The 22,705-nt window shown below is 40.6% G+C and overlaps 1 protein-coding gene across 11 annotated transcripts in view; it reads left to right on the top strand.

Annotated features, from left to right (window-relative positions):
- Positions 1–22,705, top strand: part of Tanc1 (tetratricopeptide repeat, ankyrin repeat and coiled-coil containing 1) — a 242,747-nt gene that overhangs the window by 68,268 nt on the left and 151,774 nt on the right. For 6 of the 11 annotated variants that reach the window (XM_023713612.1, XM_023713614.1, XM_023713611.1 and 3 more), the window contains exons 3-4: positions 2,528–2,598; positions 19,409–19,488. In XM_023713612.1, coding sequence (XP_023569380.1) covers positions 19,428–19,488 — 61 coding nt within the window. In that variant the 5' untranslated portion in view covers positions 2,528–2,598; positions 19,409–19,427. The remainder of the gene's footprint in view (positions 1–2,527; positions 2,599–19,408; positions 19,489–22,705) is intronic. The other 5 variants (XM_023713607.1, XM_023713605.1, XM_023713609.1 and 2 more) reach the window with 1 other exon arrangement.

Below are 22,705 nucleotides of genomic sequence, written 5' to 3'. Positions count from 1 at the left end.
AATAGAGAAAGACACTTGTGAGTCACCCACGTGGAGGTGTGGGAGTGTGTATTCAGATCGTTTCCCCAAGGAGAGTGGAGCAGGGAAGAGAGCAGAGCCAGGCTGGTGCAGGATCATGTGTTGGTATTATGGCATCTGGCTTTTCTTTCAGTAAGATAAGTGAACATGTTTAGCAATACATACATGGTGATGTAGTTTTAAATAAAATCAGATTTTCAGAACAGTGTTCAGTTTTGCCATAGTGCTATCCTTGGACTCCATGCCGAACATTAGAGGCTTGTCTTTTTTTTTTTAATTAATTTGGTACAGGGTCTCACTACACAGCTCAGACTCATAGTGATCCTCCTGTTTTCAGCCTCCCCAGTGCTGGGATTACAGGCGCACGCCTGGTCTCAGTGGCCCACTCAGCAGGCCCAGGGCTGGGGCCAGTGTTGCATGTGGTGCCGGGGATCAAACCCCCCTCCCTGCACTTGTCTAGGCAGGCCCTTAGTCTGCTGAGCTATCTTGCCAGCCCTGAAACTTGTCTTCATATCTTGTTTTATCTTGGGATACAAGGTTAAGGGTGCAAGGTAAGGTTCTAGTATATCTTTTACCTGAAAAGGAAAGGGAAGGAGGTGTTAGCAGCTAAGGTGTGACATGGAACAGGCTGCTGAGGTTCTAAATTACAGTTTCTTTATTTGTCCAAGAGGATGATTATTGTTCCTGTCTTGGTGTTGTGAGGGCCAAATAAGGTGATCTCTACCAGGTGTGTCCCTCCCTGCTGTACCTGATTGGTTGCTGGACTTTGGGGTCCTGGGCCTTCTGTCTGAAGCACTTACAATATTGATGAGAAGGTAACTCTACGAAGGTATAATACAAGTCTGAATTGGAGTGTGACTATGGGATTATGGTTTTCAAGGAATTAGCACCTTGAAATATGGGCTCCATTAAGTTTGTGAAAAAGAAAGGATTTAGTTTGGGAAATTCCCCTGCATAAAAACAAGATTTGGATATTTAAAAAATTATCCTCTATATGCAACTTCGTTGCAGATTGACATATTTTGCAATACCAGAAAGATGTTTTGCTGAGATCATGAAAATGTAGTACATCTGTGCACCATCTTCATTATATGTAGAACAATTTCACTAATTCAGAATCATTCAGGAAATGTGTGTCTTATTTTCTACTGGGTTCTAATTGGAGTTTTTTTCTTAACATGAGGCATTTGGACCACACACCTACAGTTGGAAATAACATTGTGTTGCATATATAAGAAATGTGTAAGGAAGTCTTACCTTGGAAACTGTATAGCTTCCTAAGCACCCTCCCAACTCCATCCCCAGGAGAAGTGATCTGTGGGCGTGTGTGTGAGCGCATGTGCCTCTGTGCTTCATCACAATGCCGGTTCTGTTCCTTAGCTCTGAGATCCGTTTCATACTGTCTGCATGTGTTAAGAGAAGTAGTGACAGATTTTTTGATCAAAGCTTTTACTACAGACATATTAGAGGCTTTAATTGAACCTTTCATTGAGTTTTAGAGAAAAAAAAATATGTTCATTCATGGCATATGACATGCTTTCAAATGTAAACCTTTAACTTCTTAGGCTTGATTAAGGTTTTATGGGACTCCTAAAAATAACATTTGTCATCTCCACACATAGGAATTAGTGTGTAATTCACAATTCGGCTGGAGTGTTTTTTTTGCTGCTGGGTTGAGTTTGAAGGGCTCCAACCAAGAGCCACCATCCCAGCTCTTCTAGAATGAACTTTGCATCATTAGTTGAGAAAAAGTATTGTGCTCCCACAGCTGCTGTTGCAGTCCTAGCCCTGCAAACAAAAACTATCTCAGTTACCCGAGATTCATGAGAAACTGGCGTAGGCCCAGGGAAAGTCCATGTATTTTAGACTGTGAATTGTATTTATCTTCCTACGGGCATCCCCTGATTGAGTGGGGCAGTGAGGGCAGGAGAGGCTGAATCTTGGAGACTGCCTTCCCGAGGAAGCCTGTTCAGTTAACTGAAAGACTAGGGTCTGGAAAGATGGCTCAGTAGAATAAGCGTGCCTGAGTTTAATCCCTGGTTCTGCCAAGAAAAAAAAAAAAAGGCTAGTTGCTAGGCTGTAAATACCTTTTGAGCCCTTCTTTAAAATTTCATTTTATTTCTATGTGTGTGCAGCTCATGTAGTTTACAGTTGTCTTGAGGGATGATTCCATGTAAAGAGTGAGGAGTGCACCAGCAAAACAGCAAGCCTGTGTATATACAATACATTTGTCCCAGATATATGACCCGGTCTTTCCTTTTCTGTATGTTGCCTCATAGTGTAAATTTCTAGAGTTTGCCTGCAATGTTGGCCCTAACTATTGAAGATGAGTTAGTAATTTGGTAGTGATGGACTTTGTTGTTAAGTCAAGGTTTTACAGACTACTCTGAAAACTAATTATGGATTTGACATTTAATTGCTAGCAGTGGTGAATACTTGTACAATGAATACTTGACCTTGTCTATGTGTGTCAGTCTGTCAGTTACAGTTCAGTTTTTTTGGATTTTAGTGGTTCTGTGAGTGGGATGAAGCGGAGCTACTGCTTCTCTAGAAGCACCTGAGCTGTTCAGCTTCTCCTTGGTGAGTGTAAGTCTGGTCCTCGGGGTACTTTGGTGGTTATTGATTACAGTCAAGGTCCTCAAACTTTTTTGGGAGGGGCGTCATTTGTTATTGCAGGTGAAGGGGGTCTGTGAACTTGGGTGGCTGGGGTAATTAAAAAATCACAGCTTTGTTTTCACTAGCCTCTAGCCAAAAATGTGGCCTTTGCTTTAGTCCTCAAAGTAGACAGAAGAACCATGTTCATTAGCACCTGTGACTTTGTCACATAAAGACTTTTGAATCACATTATTGGAAGTAATCTGAAATATCATTTGTGTCCATCGCTGCTTTGGAAGCTGCCATAGTTCTTAGAGGTGCATACATATTACTACATCAGAATTGCCTTTTAAAGTATTTTAATGTCTGTTTCAGCATAACTTTTTTTTAAAGTCATATTTTCTACTTAAAAACTTTCAAAAATATTTTTCTCATGGGAGGGTCCATGATGCTGAAGTAGTCCATGATCTCTGAAGTTACAAATTCCTACTTGGATGGTACTCATGAGTCTTTCTGGTCTTGCTTTGAGATCAGATTTGTTAATATTAAACCTAGAGTTATGAACATTTAAAAAAACCTTAACATTTGGCTATTTTGGAGCATGGCTTCTCTTTGACTTTTATTATCTGAGGTTCCCCATCTAGAAACACTCAAAGTCAGTTAAGAAATAAAGCTATTGTTGGTGTCCATGTGGTCGTTCTCACAGGCCCTGGTAGCAGTGCCCTTTAAGACTGCTTCCTGCAACCAAATGTTTATGGACCAGAGTGTTTTCTCTTGCATATTTCACATGAGGGGATAGCGATACATATGCTGATATTTGCTGTAGCCCTGAGATGAGGTGACGCCTTGTGACTTGTAAGGATTTGATTCGGATCCCTGCTGCAGGCATACTCGAGGTTAACTTAGAATTTAGTATCCAAGATTAAAAGTCTACTGTGTAAAACTGCCCAGAGAAAGAAATGGAGGCTGCTAGGTCATTCCGCTGCCTCCTGATACCTTTAGCAGTTGTCATATAATTCAGTTAGTAAGAAATGGAGTGGCTTTTTGAGTTCTTCTTTAACACACGAGAATAAGTGTTAAGAATTGGGGAAACATTCCTATGTTACATAGAGATCTTTGCCTCAAGTGAGCCTTCCTATTGTCATCCTGCCTGAACTCCAGGACTCTCCCCTATGGGCTGATGAAGTCAAGAAGTTGCCCATTTGGCATATATTTCTATTGAATGGTGCTCCAGGTCACAATGCTGTGGTTTGAAATAACTGATTAGTTGGATGTTTAGCAGAACTAGGACCTTTCAGAGATTTCAGTGATAACAAACAGCCAGCTGTGGGGAGCAGTAGGTTTGCCACCACTGGACTAGACAGTGGGTATTTCAGTAGAGGCATAGGGTGGTACTCTGGGTGTGTGTATGTGTGTCTCTATGTCTGGCAAAGTGACTTTTATTTTTTTTTTCCCTTTTGGCCAATTTTATCTTTGGTTTTTCTCACCAGTCCCCTGGGAAAAATAGCTTCTCTCATTTTTATCCAGAGGAGGAGGCGGCATAATATGAACTGGGTGGTCAGACTCTTGGAGCCAGACTGCCTGGATGGACGCCAAGGCTCTGCCACATGTAAGCCTGACTGCACCTCTGCAGGATGGATCTTGAGAGTGTCCGTCTCCTAGAATGATTGTGAGGATTAAGTGACTACACTGAGAGCTGAACACAGAGCCTGAGATTTGTGATAGTGCTGGCTGCCCATTAGAATCACCTGGGGGAGCTGGAAAGAAGCTACATGGGAATGAAGAACTAGCATCCTAATGAAACTAGGGCCTTGGGAGGTTATAACCTTTTATACAGTCATTGCAAAGCACTGGCAGGAGTGAATGATGGATTTTGAAGTCTTTTATTCTGGGGCATTAAGTGAAAGATTCATCTGTCAGCTACATAAGCAGGAGATTTTCCTGTAATGAATAGCTGCCTTTCATGGGGCATCTTTGAAGCTTTCTGACCTTTTTCACTTTGAGGCCAGATGTGGTGCAATTTAAAAATTTTAATTTCTTTAAATTTATAATGCCAGACTTGATTCTGCTGACACTGATTACCTTTTAACACTTTTTGAAAAAATGTCTTCAAGGTCTGTTCTCTTTTTCATACTGAAAGCTTATCACTCATGCCATAGCTTCGTCTGAGGGGCTCCTTTCCCCGTAGTGATGATGTGTGTCAGCTGCGATGATTCCATGGTTCTTGTGAACAAGAAACAAATTTCCCTCCTTAAAATTATAGTACGTACTGGTGGGAGAGAAAGGATCAAATCTAATAGGAAAAGGTGCAGATTCCCATTTGAAGAATTGGTGAAATAACTTGCCCCAAATTGCTTGGAATGCAGAATGTCTCCTGCTTTGTAGGAAGCTGATGGGCACACCTCAAGACGAGGGCTAGTATAAGTCAGGGATTGGACCCCAGTGCCTGATGCAAGTGGAAACTTCACAAGAAGGGGGAAGGAAGAGGAAATGTCATTTCCTGCTGACATCAAGAGTGTGGTTGTTATGGAGCTAACTGCTGATTAGGATTGGGACTTGGATCTCCAGAGAAGCATCCTGAGGCTGGAGCCGTGTCTTCCACAGTGCTGTGTTAGGGAGGATGAGGCTGAATCCAAGATTGTCATTCATATTCAAACCCCTGAGTTGTTTTGTCTTTTTTTAGAGACAGGGTCTCCCTGTGTAGTTTGGACTAGCCTTGAGCTCATGTTGTAGCCTATGCTGGCCTCAAACTTGCAGTCATCCTTCTTTCTCTCCTCTGAGTGCTGTGATTCTAGGGAGCTTTTGGCCTCCTGGACACTGGGACCCCATGTGGCTGCTGGAGTTCTCACTCTTCTCCTTGGCTGCGTCTATGGCTGCTCTTCTTTCATCTCTGTACAGGCTACCTCTTCTCCAAGGTGTGTACTCTGAGCTCTCCCAGACACTTCTGTTCCTCGTCTTTCCAGTTTGTGGAGAGCTTTGGAGATCGCTGCTTTGTGCCAGGATTTTCAAGTCAGGTCTGAGTTCAAGTCTCAGCACCACTTTCATCAATCCTATAGTCTTGACCATCATGTGGGATTGTTCCACATCTAAAGGGTAAATTCATCGAAAAGACCCAGAGTCTCTCCAGCTCCCTCATGCATTCTAAATGTGTTTGTTGCTTCTCTTGGAGACACCATGGCTCTTCTGTTGGGAATTGCCTGCCGCCAGTTAGTCCTCTTGTCCTCTGAATGATTCTTCCTTGGGGTAGGACTGCAGTTTCATCCTTTGGTCCACTGTCTTGTGTAGCACCTGGGCCGCCTGGACAGTTCAGCAGAGCTCTTGTACTTGTCTTCCTTTCTGTATAGAGCTATACTGAACCTTTGCTGCACCTCTCTCATCTTATTTTCATTCTTTAAAGAAAGTAGTGGCATTGCTAGTTTTCAGATACAGTCTTCAGTTTGGCCTCATACTTGCAGTCTGTCTGCCTCAGCCTCCCAAGTAGGCAAGTTTATGTGGGCTTTTCTAGCTTCCTGTGTGTGTACTAACAATTTTTCTTCCTGCTCTGTCACATACTTGACTTTGTTCTTTATTGCTTGGCAAAATAGATACTTAGGAATACATATGGAATGAGAAAAACTTCACCCATCATAAGGGTCACACCTGAGACTTCTGTAAAGGACAGTTAAGAGAAAAGTGCCAGCTGAGCGTGGCAGTGTGCCTGAAGTCCAGCTACTTGGGAGGCACAGGCAAGGATGATTGCTCGGGCCCAAAACTTTAAGAAATAGTATCACTGGTAAAATAAGACTTCCCCATCTCCAAATAGAGCAACAACAGTAAGAGAGTAAAACAGGACAGATTTTAGTTGAAGGCTTATATGACCTAAGGGCCTTGAGAAATGAAGACTCAGGGCTTAGGAGATACCTTGGCGATCTAAGCGCCTGCCTGGCAAGTGCAAGGACCTAGGTTCAGTCCTCAGTGCTGCATGTTGTGCTGGCTATGGAAACCAGGCGTGGTGGTGCACGCCTGTAATCCCAGTGCTGGGGATGCTGACACAGGAGGGTTACTATGAGTCCAACCTGCATGGCAAGACCCTGTACTAAATAAATAATTTTTAAAAATAATAAATTGAAGACTCAGAGAGCTAGCTGTCCAGCTTCATGCTTAGAATCTGTAAGTGGACAGAGGGGTGTGGTGTAATAGTGTGGACCAGTGGGGGCTGCCGTGAAGCCTGTCTGTTCAAATTGCTGCCATGGCTATGTTGGCGTTCTTCCTCAGAGGTATGGGCAGGATGACCTGGAACAAGGCTCTTACAACATCTCAGACAAAGTGGATCAGAAAATGTCTTTATAGGCATGTCCTCTATAAAGAGATGGGAGGTTTAGGTAATATTTCTAGGTTGTATGACTTGTTTTAGAGGAGGGGGTTTTTGTTCCTATAACCCATGTAGGGATAGTGAAACTGTGGTTTCTGTGACTTGCCCTGGGGAAGAAAGGAAGGCAGAGAGGAAGGGCAGAAGGTCTGAGAGACTTCATTTCTGAGGCCTCTTTTCATTCTCCAAAAGTACTCAACATGCCAGAACTGGGTATTGTTTATGAGCCCACCAGCCCAGTGCTTATTTCTCAGTTGAAAAATCAGATTGTAGGGGGCCTGGCCCTAGCTCAGGTCTTTAAGTGGCTGCTTCCACAAAGCTGTCAGCCTCAGGTTGCTGGAGTTCGATCCTCACACCTCTCCAGCTGGCCAAAAGTGCCCTGAAGGCATTCGAGGAACAACAACAACAACAACAACAACAACAACAACAACAACAAACAACAACAACAAAAAAAAACAAAAAAACCCCACCTTATTGGGGGCCTGGCTCTAGCTCAGTCCTTTAAGTGGCTGCTTCCACAAAGCTGTCAGCCTCAGGTTGCTGGAGTTCGAACCTCACAACTCAAGTGCCCTGAAGGCATTGGAGGAACCAAAAAAAAAAGAAAAAAAAGAAAAATCAGATTGTAACCCATTTATGCCACCTGTTGGCCAGGCAAACCAGAGCAAGTATGGCTCCTGGCTTTGTTTGCACTTTTGCACTGAGCTACATTACCAGCATTTTATTTTGCTTTTTTGAGACAGAGTCTCTGTGTCAGCTGGGCTGGGCTTGAACTTGTGTGTGTCCCAGACTAGCCTTGGCTCTCACTTACAGCATTTCTCATGCCTCAGCCTTTCCAGTGCTGGTATTACAGGCGTATGTTCCCATTCCTGGCTGTTCCCAACTCTTTAAAAGATTTTTTTCTTTTTTTTTTTTTTTTTTAAATATAGATTTTGAGGCAAGGTCTTGCTAAGGTGCTAAGTTCTTCCTGTCTCTGCCTTCTAGAATGCTAAGATTACCAGTGTGCACCACCACTTTAGGTTTAGGGCTTTGCATTTTAAATGAGAATATTAAAACTACTTAAATTTGTTAAAGAATGGCAACTGTTTTGAGGTACAACTATTCCTTTTGAGAAATAATTGGATTAGAATTATTTTCCCCGCAACCATTTATTGATTTCGAAGTCAGAAAGTATACTTTGTAGGTATGAGGTGGGATCTATTCATCCAGAGGATCTGCCAGTCTGGTGGAAGAAGTGGGCATATGAACAGTTAAAGCCAAGAAGTCTTCAGGGGCTGTGGATTGGATTCCTGGGCCTGCCATGTGTGCCCCTCCCCCCACTGCTGAGACTGCAACTGAGACTGGCTGTGGTCTCACATGCTGTAATCGTAGCTCTTGGGAAGCTGTGAACAGGCGATCACTAGGGTCTGATCTAGTGGTGAGACCCTGAACACCTTATAGACCCTTCCCTAAAATACAAATGAATAAAAAAAAATAAAGCAGCATTGTGGAATTCCTTTGCTGTTTCCCGTAGATCTAAGTAAATATCTTATAAATGCCTGAATGGTGGGATAGTGGTAATACTGCAGTTACTTTACTTTCTAATCAGGAGTGTTCTGATGCTGTGTTTGGGGAGCACTCAGGTGAGAGGACGTGGCACACAGCTGAGTGATGAGTGACAGTGTGCAGGAGCTTCTGACCCCATAGGCACAATGGTGATTATCAGGGATGCTGGAAACCCTTGGTGATTTCTCTATTCGGGCCCTAGTGGTTTGAGGGAGAATGTATTGACATCAGATTTTAGCTTTTCTGAAAGCTAGATCCCTCCTATATGTGCTTGTGAAACACCAGTATAAAACTTTCCTCTCACCAGTGTTTCTGAAGGTCCTGTTGTGGGATTGATTCTGTTGTGCTGAAGTGCTGTTACCCTCAGATAATTCTGACTGTAAACTTAGAATTAATAGTACCAGCAGAGTTCTTAAATTATTAGACAAAACCTTTTGTAGATGAGAATTGCCACTGATTCAGATTTCCTTTCTGCGGTAATCCTGCCACTCATTTGCTTAAAGATTTCACTGTATGTGAGTTGTAATACCTCAGTGCCATGGGGAATTTGTAGAACTCAGTGTCTTTTTCTTTTTTTTTTTTAAACTATAATTTGGATTGATAATCGCAAACCAGTTTAGGGTAGGGATATAGAATTAGACAAAAAGGTTTTGGAGAAGAGATGTTGTTAGAAGTTGGACTGAACAAAGCCCTTCACAGGTATACAAAAATGTTTGTTGCACACAAAAGGAAGTATTTTCTTTTTCTCCAAGAGTGAAATTTCTTTTCTGCCAATTAGTTATCAAAGTGAGACTTTCTTTAAACAAACTTGCTTATAGTAATTCTGCAGCAGGTAATAATACTGACTTCAAAGTAAGATTTTTAAAAAGAAAGAAATTTCATCTTACACAGAATATTTTAAAGATAGGTTGAAAATTATTTTATCATTACAGGGAGTTTGTAATTTTGTTGCTTAAGCCATTGAGTTCAAATTTAATGCCTCAGATTGTTTCAAAAATTCATGTTGCTTTTTTTTTTTTTTTTTGTGGAACTGGGGATTGAACTCAGGCCCTTGCGCTTGCCAGGGAAGCGCTTATTCCACTGAGCCATCTCCCTGGCCCCTCATGTTGCTTTTGATTGTGCATTTTTACTGTGCTTTCAATGAAACCTAGAAGTGTTCTTGCATAAGACAAACAGAACTGGAGGTTCAATTTGTGGGTTGGGATTGAAAAGAGAAAACTGAGTGCTTGGCCCTTAGTGCTACAAAGCTGAGTTGCAGCTTTTGGGTGCCATGTTTTCCAGCTGTGCAAGGTTAGGAAAGCCAGGCGTCAGCTGTGCACCTGCCACAGTTGTGTTCTGACTTTTCTTTTTGGTGCCAGGAATGGAATTCAGGACCTTGTACTGTGCCACCAAGCTGTATCTCTGGCCCTTTCTGATTTTTCACATACTTTTCTCAATGAAGCTTCTGAATCCTGTTGAAGTTTCCTTGTTTCTCCTAGTCACATTATGACCAGGTCTTTCTTTAAAAACATTTTTCAAAAAAATTAATTTTAGAGCCAGGGAGATAGCTCAGGGTACTAAGTGCCTGCTTAGGCAAGTGCAGGAACTGGGGTTTGATCCCCAGCACCACATGCCGCTGTGGCCCTGCCCCTGGGCTAGAGGATAAACTTGAGACATTTTTAAGTAATTGAATGCACCCTGAGAACATATCCTCTATGCCATTGTTGCACCCCTGTAATCCTGGCGCTAGGGAGGCTGAGACAAGAGGATCACTATGAGTCCAAACTGCGTAGTGTGACCCTGTATCAAATGCATTAAAAAAATAATAATTTTATTGGTACATTTTGTTATACATAATGATCACATTCATAATAGGGAATCTGTACTTGTATATTATATATATATATATATATATATAAATAATTTTTTTCCTCTTTCCCATTTTCCTCCTTTCCTTTCAATCCTCCTTCTTTTCCTTATTTACAAAACTTTGTTTCCATTATTTCTTTAATCCCTATTCTCCGTCTTCCCCCTCCCTTGTTCTCCTTCCCGTTTGAATGTCTTCTTCCTACTTCCCAGTATCCTCCACTGTGATCCTTATTTACCCTTTGGGTTTTTCACACAAGATAAACAATGTGACATTTAAAAATTGTGTCCAATTTATTTCACTTAGAATTATGTTCTCAGGGTGCATTCAATTACTTAAAAATGTCTCAAGTTTATCCTCTATGCCACTGTATATAAAAACTACATTTTCTTTATCTATTCATCCACTGATGGGCATATGGGCTGTTTCCAAGACTTAGCTGTTATAAATTGTGCTGCTGCAAACGTGGGTGTGCGTATGTCCCTGTGATGTGATGCTTTTAACTCTTCCAGGAAGATACCTAGAAGGGGAAAATCTGGATCAAAAGAATCTCAAGTTTTAGATTTGAGGACTCTCCAAACTGATTTCCAGTGTTTATACCAATTTATACTTCAACCAGCAGTGGAAAAAGGTTTCTTTTCCCCACAGCCCTATCATTTCTTGTTGCGTATTTCTTGATAATAGCCATTCTTTCTGGAATGAGGTGGATGCTCAGTGTTTTAAGTTGCATTTCTCAAATGATGAGTGATGTTGAAGATTTTTTTCATGTGCTTGCTGTTTGTTCTTCATTTGATAAGTAGCTGTTCATTTCAGATGTCCATTTTTAGATTGAGTCATTATATTTGGGAAGTCTTTTTTTTAATTCTTTATGTATTCTACATATTAGTCTTTTGAAGAATGGCTGCTAATTTTTTTTCCCCCTTTCTGTGGGTTGTTTATTGTTGGTGGTTTCTTTTGCTGTGCAGAACTTCTTACCATGATGTGATCAAGGTTGTTGATTCTTTATAATATTACCTGTGGGATTGTATCTTTGTACACAAATCTTTGCCTACACCCTTGTCTTCGGGAGTTTTACTTATTCTATCCTCTAGGAGATTGTTTCTGTTTTAAGATTTAGATCTTTGAGCCATTTCTGTTTTAGTTGATTGCATGATGAGAGATATGGGTCTAGCTTTAATTTTTGGGATGTGCAAAGCCAGTTTTCCCAGTAGCATTTATTAAAGAGGTGTTTTGGATTGTGTTTAGATGACCCCTCACGCCTCATGGGGTCATAGGTGGGGCTTCTTCAGAGGTGGGTGGAGCTACAGTGTGTGATGAATTCATGGTGCAGTTCTGGCTTAAGGACACCAGGATTAAGGGTGTGAGTGCTGCCTGCCCTAAGAAGTTTGGCTAAGACAAAAGAGACACACCGTTAAGGCCCCTTGTTGCTTTTGCTGTCTTGTGGACACTGTGTGCTGTTCTCCCTGTGATGCCCATCTACCAAGCCACCCTACTTTGGAGCCAGCCAATTATAGACTGAAGCCTTAGTTCACACTGTGAACTAAGAAAACCTTTCCTGCTTTAGGTTTGGGTGTTGGGTATTTTGTCTCATTAAGGAGAGAAAAGTAAGACAAGAGGCTATCTTTTTTTTTTTTTTTTTTTTTCAATGAAGGTATTTGGCCCCTTTGTCAAAGATAAAGTAGCTGAGTGCCCATGGAGTTTTCTGCTTCTTCTATTCCATTGATCCTCCTAACCAGTTCTTTTGATTTGCAGGCATTAAGGGAAAAAACAAGGGAGAGATTCTGAAATTTCAAGCAATTACCAAGGGATTATTATTATTATTATTATTATTATTATTATTATTATTGTCTGGCCTCCAGTATGACCTCTGAGGTGTGTTGGAGATGTGGCTCTTGCTTTCAGGATGCTTCTGTTAGGCAGTGTGTTCCATGAATTCCTAGCCAACAGCTAGAGTCACCTCTAGCAGACCTTTTTACATAGTTAGTGATCTCTGTTCTGCTTTGGCAGATTTCTACTTGCTCTCCTCTACACTATTGATCTTGTTTCTTTTGATAAACACGTAATAGAAAATTCTCAAAGGCCATCATACAGAAGATGTGGTTATTACTTAAGATCAGTTAAAACCAACTAGGTTGAAGGAAGCATTTTTGGTATTTTAGACAAGGTCTCAGTGTGTAGTCCAGGCTAGCCCTGAACTCACTGAGTAGCCCATAGCCAAGGCTGGCCTCAAATTTGTGGTGATCCTCATGCTACCTGATTGCTATGGGTGCAGGTGCATCCACTACGCCCAGCTGAAGAAACTTTTTGGATGGCTAACATTGAGAACGTTCTTTATGTCTTTCTCATCTTTGCAGAAATACTTCGTGTGTGTGTGTGTGTGTGTGTGTGTGTGTGTGTGTGTGTGTGTTTTTACCAGGGATCGGACTTGGGACCTTGCACTTGCCAGCCGAGCACTTACGCTGCTGAGCTATATCCCAGCCCTGAAAAAAATATTTCTTACTACTTATGTACTCTATAGCTTCCAGTGGTTTCTTTTGTAAAAATTACTACTTCAGCTGTTTTATTTTCTTTGATGAAAGAAGGGAGGCTCTTCAGAGAATTTGCTTTTGCTTTGAGATCAGATGGATGGTTTGATTGGAGATGTTCCCTAGACTGGATGGAGTACATACAGCATGAGCGTTTAGGCCTTTGGGATACTTATCTGGAGGGTTTTAGGTTAATTAGGGGTGGGCATGAAGCAGTATTATGAAATGCAGCATTTCTCCCCAGGTAGCTCATCGCCTGATGTCACGTTGGATTTAACTAAGTTTTCTTGCATTCCTTGTGAATGAGAATATATTGGAATGTTTTGTGTCCATTATAAACCACTGTAAATGTTGATTAATTGCTTGATTGGGAAGGAAACACATGACTGTGTTCACTGCAGTCTGATTAAATCTGTCAACAAATATTGAGAAGAATAGATGCAAAGCCAGTGCTCTGGCTTCAGTTTGTATCTATCAGAGGGTAAACATAGCCCCTCCCCAGCCTCGACTTGAAGTCACAAAGACAAGCAGTGCGGCAGAACTGTAAGGCTGGTGCTAGTCTGTGATTTCAGGCAAGTGAAGATGTTGCCTATGGGATTCAAACTGAGGTTGATGTTTTGTTTGAAATTGTCTCATTTTTAAAAATCTAAAGCGATTTAGATTTATTTATTATTATCTGTTATTTTTTAGGTGCTAGTATATCATACTGTGCAGAATTCTAACACATGACATTCAGACATAGTGCCTGTCCCTAAAGACTTGATGTACTAAAGGCAAAATACTAGAAGTGACCATAAGTATTTATTTATTTATCTATTTATCTATCTATCTATCTATCGTATCAATTTATTTATTTCTTTGGTATAGGATCTCACTATACAGCTCGGACTCATAGTGATCCTCCTGTCTCAGCCTGCCCAGTGCTGGTATTACAGGGATGTGCCAGCGTAGCATACAACCCTGGGGATCAAATCCGAGTCCTTGAGCTTGCCAGGCAGGCACTTAGACTGCCAAGCTATCTCCCAGCTCCAAGTCAGAAGCTGTTAATGGTGAGTTTAATTTATGTAAGTTTTTAAAAGGAACAATGTATGGCATTTGCAGGACCTCAGATGTTGAATTATCATAAGGGAAAATAAGGGAATTTAATAGCTTCAGATCATTGACTTTCTAGGGATTGTGTTATGTATTCACCTCTTATTTTCTTTTAAATGGACATCATAGGACAGTTTCTTCTATTAATTTCAGTCATAGTAATCTAGAGGCTGGTCATTCTTCTTGTTGGAACTTGTCATATTGCACCCCAAAATGTGGCCCAGTCAACTGAGAACAGCAGAAGAAGGGTCTCTGACCTCCTCCCACCTTTTCCCCAAAACACACTCATAGGGGAATTTTCAACTTACCTCATCTGCTAGGAGGGCATAAAATGTTCATTTCAAGGGTGCTGTCCCAAAGTAGGAAGCCAGGAAGAATCTGAAAGACCTTGGTATGTTTTCCCCAGTTTACTAAGTTGGTCTTTTTCCAAACAATACTTTCACAAAATTGTCATTCTTTATTAGTTCTAATCATAAATATATATTTTTTCCTTTCTGAATGCTCCCATGTCACATAAAACTTGGTCATATAAACTTAAGCTTTTCTCTTGTTATGGAAAACTTTGCAGTGAGCGATAAAAAGACAATACTGCCCCAACCCCACACATTCTTTTCCTCAAAAGCATATAACTTGTTTTCACAGTGCTGGGGACCAGACCCAGGGCCTTGAACAGGCTGAGCAGATGCTCTGTCCCTGTGCTGTGATGCCAGCCTCAGGAGCAAGTAATTTAATGTTGTAACAGATGGCCTCTACTTTTGGAAACATATATTCTTAAGTATTTGGATCCAACAATATATTTGTTTTTCTTTCTGTCACAGAGGCTGAAGACTTTCTGTTTCTGAAGTATAAGGTGTTACGAGGCAGACATAGAGGAGTCGTATTTGGCTAGTTATACTTGTGCCTTTTGTATTGTAATATTTAAAGTAAGGACAGCATTCCTTATGTTCTATCCTGTAACACTTGTCCCTAAACATTTCCTCAGCACATGCATTGTTTTCTGTTAGCAAGTTGATAGATTGTGGCAGTTTCTTTTTGGTGTGTTGGGTCTGAATTGCTGTGTCTGGAAGAGTGATTTATATCTTTTCTTTTGGGTTCTTAATCATGACATCAGTATTCACTCTTTTAGAGTAAAAATCACAGTTGAAGTTGCTACTGGAAGTATGTGATGAACCAGAGGGTGTAATGAAGGAGTACCTGCTGGCTGACTCGCAGGTCTGCTTTGTGGTAGCTTGCCATCAAAGAATTTACACTCTGCCTTTTTGTTCCTCACTCTGATGACAGTAGCTCACTATTCTCAGCATCTTACATGGGTAGGATTTGGCCATTTAACAAAGCTCATGAGAGGTTTTATTTAAAGTTTAGGACACTATTTTTAAAGAATCCAACATGGTAAAAAAGAAATTAGAAATAATACGAAATTTCATTAAATAAAGTAATAGGAATTTGACAGTGGTTGTTGTATTGTATAATGTTATCAAATTAGTTGTTTAGGTTACTGGCTATAAACCTGCAAAATTGGTTTTAAAAAGTTACAAGAGGGCCGGGGAGATGGCTCAGTGGAATAAATGCTTCCCTGGCAAGCACAAGGACCTGAGTTCAATCCCCGGTTCTGCAAAAAAAAAAAAAAAGTTACAAGAAATTAAAAAAAGAAAAAAAAAATTAACAGTTCAGCATTAACTATTTTCAATCTGCCAGTAGAAATCAGTAGTACAGTTAACCAAACTATCTTGCATATTATACATAGACATTTCTTTTTTCCTTCTTTTTTTGTCCTTTCCCTCATCCCAGCTGTTCCCTCCCTTTGAACAGATTCTTTCCCTTTCACAGTATCTATTGTATCTTTCAGATTTTATTTACTCCTTCAGGTTCTCACACTACTGAGACAATCCAATGCAGATCTGATTTATTTCACTTACCAATACAGTCTCTGGTTGAATCTGTTTACCTATAAAAGTCTCATATTTGTCTTTTTTTTTATTTTGTAGAACTGGGGGTTGAACTCAGGCCCTTGAGCTTGCCAGGCAAGCGCTTATTCTACTGAGCCATCTCTGGACCCTGTCTTTCTTTATGACAGAGTAATACTACATTGTGTAAAAATACCACATCTTCTTTATCCATTTCTTGGTTGATGGACATTTGGGTTGCTTCCAAGATTTAGCTGTGGCAAATTACAATGCTATAAACATAGGTGCACGTATATCGTGGTAGGGTGTTTCAGTTCCTTTGGAAAAATATCTAAGAGGGGAATGGCTGGCTTGAATGGGACCTCCAGTCCTAGCTTTTTGAGGAGTCTCCCAGCAACAGTGGAGAAGGAGAACACTGGTGTATTAATTTACTTCTACTGCTGACTGCAGCAGCCCTCTCTCTCCCCATTGCTGGCATTCTAAAAAAGCCTAAGTACAGAATCTGAATGAGGGGAAGTACTTATATCATGCTAATGTTAACAGCACCCAGCCCCAATAGCCCATTTGCAGAACTGCATGTGTGTGTGGATGTGGATGTGCGTTTGGAAGTTCATAGATACTGTCAGGTGTGTCAGATGATCTCTGGAATCTGAATGTTGGCCTGGAGCTTGTTACCATAGCTCTTCCTTGGGACACTCCCACCCTACCCCGGATGCAGAGTCTTTGGGTCTGTTGATAAATGTCAAGACTGGTTAAAGACTGGGACTTCCAGGTGACTGTGTATAGCTCCACTTGGATCTTTGTGAGTTTCAGAACTCAGTTTGCTGGGAAGTCTTGCTTTTCCCCTTTTCCAGTTTGTGTGTATACATTTTCTTGTTGTAATAGTGGTCATAGGGTTCTTTTGCACTGAAGTATTATCAGTTTTTCAAGGTTTATGAACAGAGTTTTCAATAAAATTTAAATTCTTCCCCCTGAATTGCTATTTATGGAGGAAAGCAGGATGGGAAGAAAAAAATTACAGCTGGTATCGATAGCCTTCTTCACTTCAGTCAGGACCACTGATGTGAAAGATGTGGTTATCCTGCCAGCAACTGAGCTCCCCGCCCAGGCGTACAACTTGTCTGGGATGCAGTACCATCATCAAGGTCACCCAGACCTTCCCTTGTGTTACGTGTGTTCTGATGGGCACTGTAGGTCTGCTGGAAATTGGTGATGACTGGGTGATCAATTAAGGCAGCAACTTCGTAGACATAATGGGATCTGAGCTGATTTGAGATCCACGCAAATACAAGGTTCTTCAGTCACTTTGGCACATGCAACACGGCTTTTGATGACATGGCTTTGCCAGTATTATTTTTTATTCTTTGGTTTTTTGAGACAGGGTCTGATGATGTATCCCAGGCTATCCTGAACTCACTATGTAGCCCAGACTGGCTTCACACTCACAGTCTTCCTGCCTCAACCTCCTGTGTATACTGGCATTACTGGCATGTACCACTATACCCTGTTTCTGTCAGTACTTTTTAAATCATGTAGTCTTTGTTGAATGACAAACTTGTTGCTTAATTGATTGCTTTGAAGAAAATGTCAATGCCTGTTAGGCATCTATTCATTTAATTTACATACTCTGTTTTCATGCCATAGCATTTTGTATTGCTTCTTTTAGCCATGACTCTTAGGAGCAATTTGTGTCCGCAGGTCATGTGGAGGTGTACTGTACTCCCTCCTAGACTGAGTGTTGGCCCTGTAGGTAGAACCGAAGTCTTTTTACCAGGGCCCATTCAAGTAGCATTTTTTTTTTTTTAAAGTGTATTTAGTATAGGGTCTACATGGTCCCACTATGTAGATTGGACTCATAGTGATTCTGCTGTTTTCAGCCTCCTAAGCACTGGGATACAGGCGTGTGCTACCAAGCCCAGTCTCAAGCTCCATCTCAGCAACCCTGGGGGCGGGGCTAGCAGGGCAGCCAGGGATCAAATCCTGGTCCCTGTGTCTAAGCAGGCACTTTAATCCGCTCAAGTAGCATTTTTAAAACAATTAGGCTCTCAGCCATGTTCCTTTTGTGTGTAACAAGCTGTTTGTAAGATGATTTAACCCTAATAGCCACTATGGCTTTCTCATATTCTAAGACATTTTCCCCCTGTCTCTCAGTTTTGTTTGTTTGCCAGAGCTTTCATTGAGCTGAGTTGAACTGAGAGGAGAGGCCAACCAGCCCCAGAGCAGGAAGGCCAGCCAGGCTGGGACTCTGCAGATGGGGATTCTGGCCTTACTGTTAATTAGTTGAGTGACCCCTGGGCAAGTCAGCCTCCCAGGGTCTCTATTTCTTCATTAGTAAAACAAAGGGCTTGGAAAAATAAATAAAGGCCAGGGTGCTGTGATAAGAATTGCCATCCTGCCCACCTAGGTGCAGGAATTTTGTGAATGGCAGCACACTGGGACTCAGTAGAGAGGTCCTCTTAAGACCTGTGCTTTGTCCTAGGGGTTGAAAAGTGGTGTGGGGTGTTAGGCTGAGGTGCTTGAAGCAGTCTTGTGTGGGGGGCAGGTCTAGGAGCTGTCTTGTTCTTAGGGATGTCTCCCTTCGCCTCCCCTTACTCCTCTCTCCTCCCCTCCCCGCACCCCCTTCTTGTCTGCTCAGGAGCAGCCTCTTGTCCTCTGCAGCAGCAAAAGCTTGATGGGTAACACAGCCCTCTAGGATTTGTTAGTGCTTGGGGTTTTCCAGCCACCATGATAAAATAATAGCACTATTGTCTGTGTCTTACTGTAGAGATGGTTTCTGGTTTCATCATAGGCTTCATTCACTGTGGTGTTTTTGTAAGTTCAGTGCAATCTTACTTAAAAATATAGCTCATTCTTTTTTTAAAAAAGAGTCAGCCCTACCACCACAAGTCAATTCTACTTATCCTCCCTTCTCCACCCCAAAGTCATCACTGTGTGTACGAAAAGCGCATGGGAGCATGTGCTGTTTAATCAAGTCGTCACATGGCATCAGGGTTGAAATGTATTCCCACTGTATTTATTTTGCAAATACTTACAAGGTGTGTTCTGTTCTGATAACCTTCTGAAATGTTTTTCTCATAGTTATGTAACTAGTAGCACCTGTAAAACATTGCCATTAACTTTGTAGCTTTTTTCTTAACCATTATCATTTTGATTTTATGTTTTAATATTTTCCTCCTTTTGATGAACTAGGGTTGGAGGACTGTGTTACCGTGCCAGATATTTTATAGTAGCTTGCCCAGGGTTAGCCTCATGACCTTAATTAGATGTGGAATGCTGTGCATGTATTACTGTGTTTTTTGTAACTTTTATAATCAGACAGTGAACTTCAGATCACCTCATTAATAGTTATAAACATTGTTTGTGTCTTTACTACTTAGTTTCCCCCATAGTTTATTAATAATTAATGTAAAAGTCAAGATCTCTTTGTCCAGAATTTGTTTGAATGTAGGTTACTTCTTATGTCAAAATGCAAATTGTATTCCAAGTGTTTCAGTCCTTTAATTTTTTTCTTCCTCCTCCTTTTTTCCCCCCTTGCTAGAGACAAAAGAGTGTCAAAAATGTTAAAGGCTGTGCTGAAGAAGAGCCGAGAGGGAGGAAAGGGAAGCAAGAAGGAAACAGGTATGTGTGCAAGAATGCAGTGACCAGGGGCTGGTGAGATGGCTCAGCAGTCTAAAGCACCTACTTGGAATAGGCTTAGCAAAGCACAGGGACCACGGTTCAATCCCCCAGCACCACATGCCAGCCAGTCCCGCCCCCTGGTGGGCTGAGCTGGCCACACACATAAATAAATAAATAAATAAATAAATAAATAAATAAAAAGCCTTTGGAAAAAAAAAAAAAAGAATGCAGTGACCAGCCCTGTGGGCAGTGGTCAGCAAGGTTCTGCTCACTGCAGGCAGGTAGCTGAGTTGCTTTGGGAATGGGTCGGAGAGCATTTGAGCATTAACATTTTCAAGGCTGTGAGCAACTCTATATGTTTCCAAGATTTTTATGGTAAGTGACTTTGAAAATTGAGGTTGGGTTATGAGCGAAATCCTTCCCCCAAAGAGTTTGAAGGTTCGTAATTTTAACAGGTCATTCAGATCTGGAGGCATTCAAAGTTAACCTCGAGGGTAACAGGTGTGTTCAGGAATTTGATTTCTGGAAAGCCCTTTCTGTGTCCTACATGGAATTGCATTTTATGTTTGACCAACTGCTGCTGACCAGTCCTCATCTTTTTTAGTATCAGATTTTAGTCCTGACAGGCGTAGCCCCACTTAAATGCAGACTGCAAGTTTTCTTTATGAGAGCTGCTCAGTATGGCTTGAGTTTCATTCCTGACTGTAGCATTCTTGTGCAGTGTGTTTATTAGGAACTTTCTTAGCATTCTATTCCCTGTTATAATGACCACTTATTGTTATACTCTATTAGTATAGCTAGAAAAATCATGTGTTATCTTCTTGTATTACACAGTAAAAATCTGTTAGCAGGAATTGACTACTTTAAAATGTTCCATTTCACTCTTCAAATTCATGTTAATTTACTCTTGATGGAGAATGGCTCTTTTTCTAGGTACTGTGTGTCAAATAACATTTCATTTGAACTATAAATAACTGTAATTACTGAAACATCACCAAATTACAGTTAACTCTTCAATTCTAAAGGACCTGAAATGTATTGTAAGAATATTGTTAATATCTGTTGTTCCAGTACTTTTATGAGACTGAATGGACTTTTAAATGTTTTGGCTTATATGAAACCTAGGCAGAATTTGTGTATTACTAATTATCCCTTAAGCCTACTGTGCAAAATGACAAATACACCTTAAAAGTAGAGCCTTTATTGTACGGTTGCTGTTAAAATTCCATTATAAAAGCTCATTAATACTCAGGTTAGCACATACAAAGCATAGAAGAAGCCAGATTTTAATGATACAAACAAGGGACTACAGTTAGCTCATAACCTTAGAAAAATCAACCCTTAGTTTTAAAAAATTGTAATTGTTACTATGGAGAAATTTTAGTTCACATTGTTTCTATCTGGAAGTACATTCATCTTCTGTTGGGTCAAGGTCAAAATGTCTATCTCATTAGTTCTCTAAAAGCTGTTAATTTTTGTTTTAAGTTTTGGCTCATATGATACCAGTTCTAGAACTTTTTCTTTCTTTAGAAACCTTTGTAATTTCTAGCATAGAGTTAGGTGCTATATTGTCATTTGGGCTGGAGTTGCCAACCAGTGTTTTTTTCCTTAGGACTAGCATCTCCAAGCCAAAACTTCCTATACAGTTACAGTCTTTGAAAAACAGACCTAAACCATCCACTTTGACCATCACCAGGCCCATGGGAAACAGCAGTATTAATGACTTTGAGCATCTGTCTTTTCAGACAGGCCAGACAGTGAACACAGTTTGCCTTTGAAACTTTTCCAGTTTCAGAGCATGTGACTTGGGGTTTATGTCTCCCTTTGGTCTTTTAGAGTAACTGCTGTTTTTTTCTGAATCCTGTCTTCATAATAATTCCCACACCATAGCTTTTTCACTAACATAAACCAACTTGAAAAAGCAATGGGAACATTCCTCATCGAGCATCTACATGGTCTGTGCCTGTTTGCTCTTAACTAGAATCTGGTTTTGTTAGCCTGAGAACAAAACAGATGGAATTTCAAATTCTGATGAAGTTATGTCACAGGATGATTGGGAAAAATACTTGGAATTTGACCATTCATGTATTGAGTTCTGTGCCAGTTGTCATTATACAACTAATTCATAGCTAAGTTTCTCTATAAATTAAATCTGGCTAATGCACAGACACTGCTCTGAAACTTAGGTAGTAATTCCCCCTTCAATATGAAAAAATTTTGCTTTACTGTTTCCAATTAAAACCCATCTTTGTTGCAAAGACAAAAGGAAATTCTTAAGTACTTGAGGTTATAATCACAGAAATTTAGGAAATATTTATGCCTAAAATATTGAACTCAGCTTCTCATATCCTTTGTAGATTTTCACTGACAGCATTTTGCTATGTGTACTTTTGTGTTGATTTTTTTTTTTTTTTTGAGAATTTGGAAAAAAACCCCACAATCACTGAGTTAGATTTAATGTTCTTCAAAATAGACTAAATATTTTTCAAAGGTATTGATGAGTTGTTTTCCTCTCAGCTCCTGTCTCTAAAAGAATATGCCCCATGTAACTTCTAATCTACTGACAGAATTTTAGCAGATGTTGAGATTCAAGTTTCATGTGCATCGGGATAGCTGAAATACAGGTAGTGAGATTCAAATTATTGAAAGCCATTGAGTGAATTCCAAACGCAGCAAAATTCTTTTTATGATTACACTTTTTGCCTAGGAAATGCTTGTAGCTGTGCACAGAATGTTTTCTTGGGGCTGTGGAGGCAGGCTGGAAAATACAGCATTGACACCCTTAAAAATCGCCTTTTTGGGACGACTGTTCACCTTGTTCCCACTGTTCTGTCAGTGTAAATGAGCCATGTATTTGTTTTGACCCTGAGTTAGGCCAAAGGGAGTGAGATCACCGTTAATCCATAATGAGGGGAGGGCTAGTGAGGGCATCTCTTTTTCTTTCCCTGATTTTTATGCTAGGACCTTGATCTAACACAAGCGTGTGAGGCACTGTCCTTATTTGGAAGCTATCCACAGAGGGCTACACCTGTCTACCACATGTTTCTTTATTTTAACTGACCTTTTGTTTTTGATGTTACTATTTTAAAATTATTACTTAAATTAAAAATTAAATAATTGCTGCATTCTGAAGTTGGGCATATCTCATGTTTTGACCTAAGGAGTGGATATAGCAGCACTGTAGGAAGCTGGTATCTGTTTTTTTTTTTTTTTTTTT

The sequence above is a fragment of the Octodon degus genome, unplaced genomic scaffold (genome assembly GCF_000260255.1).
Source record: "Octodon degus isolate 3935 unplaced genomic scaffold, OctDeg1.0 scaffold00032, whole genome shotgun sequence".
Taxonomy (NCBI): Eukaryota; Metazoa; Chordata; class Mammalia; order Rodentia; family Octodontidae; genus Octodon; species Octodon degus.
The sequence above is the reverse complement of the archived record's forward strand: the minus strand, read 5'-3'. Positions and strand labels throughout refer to the sequence as shown.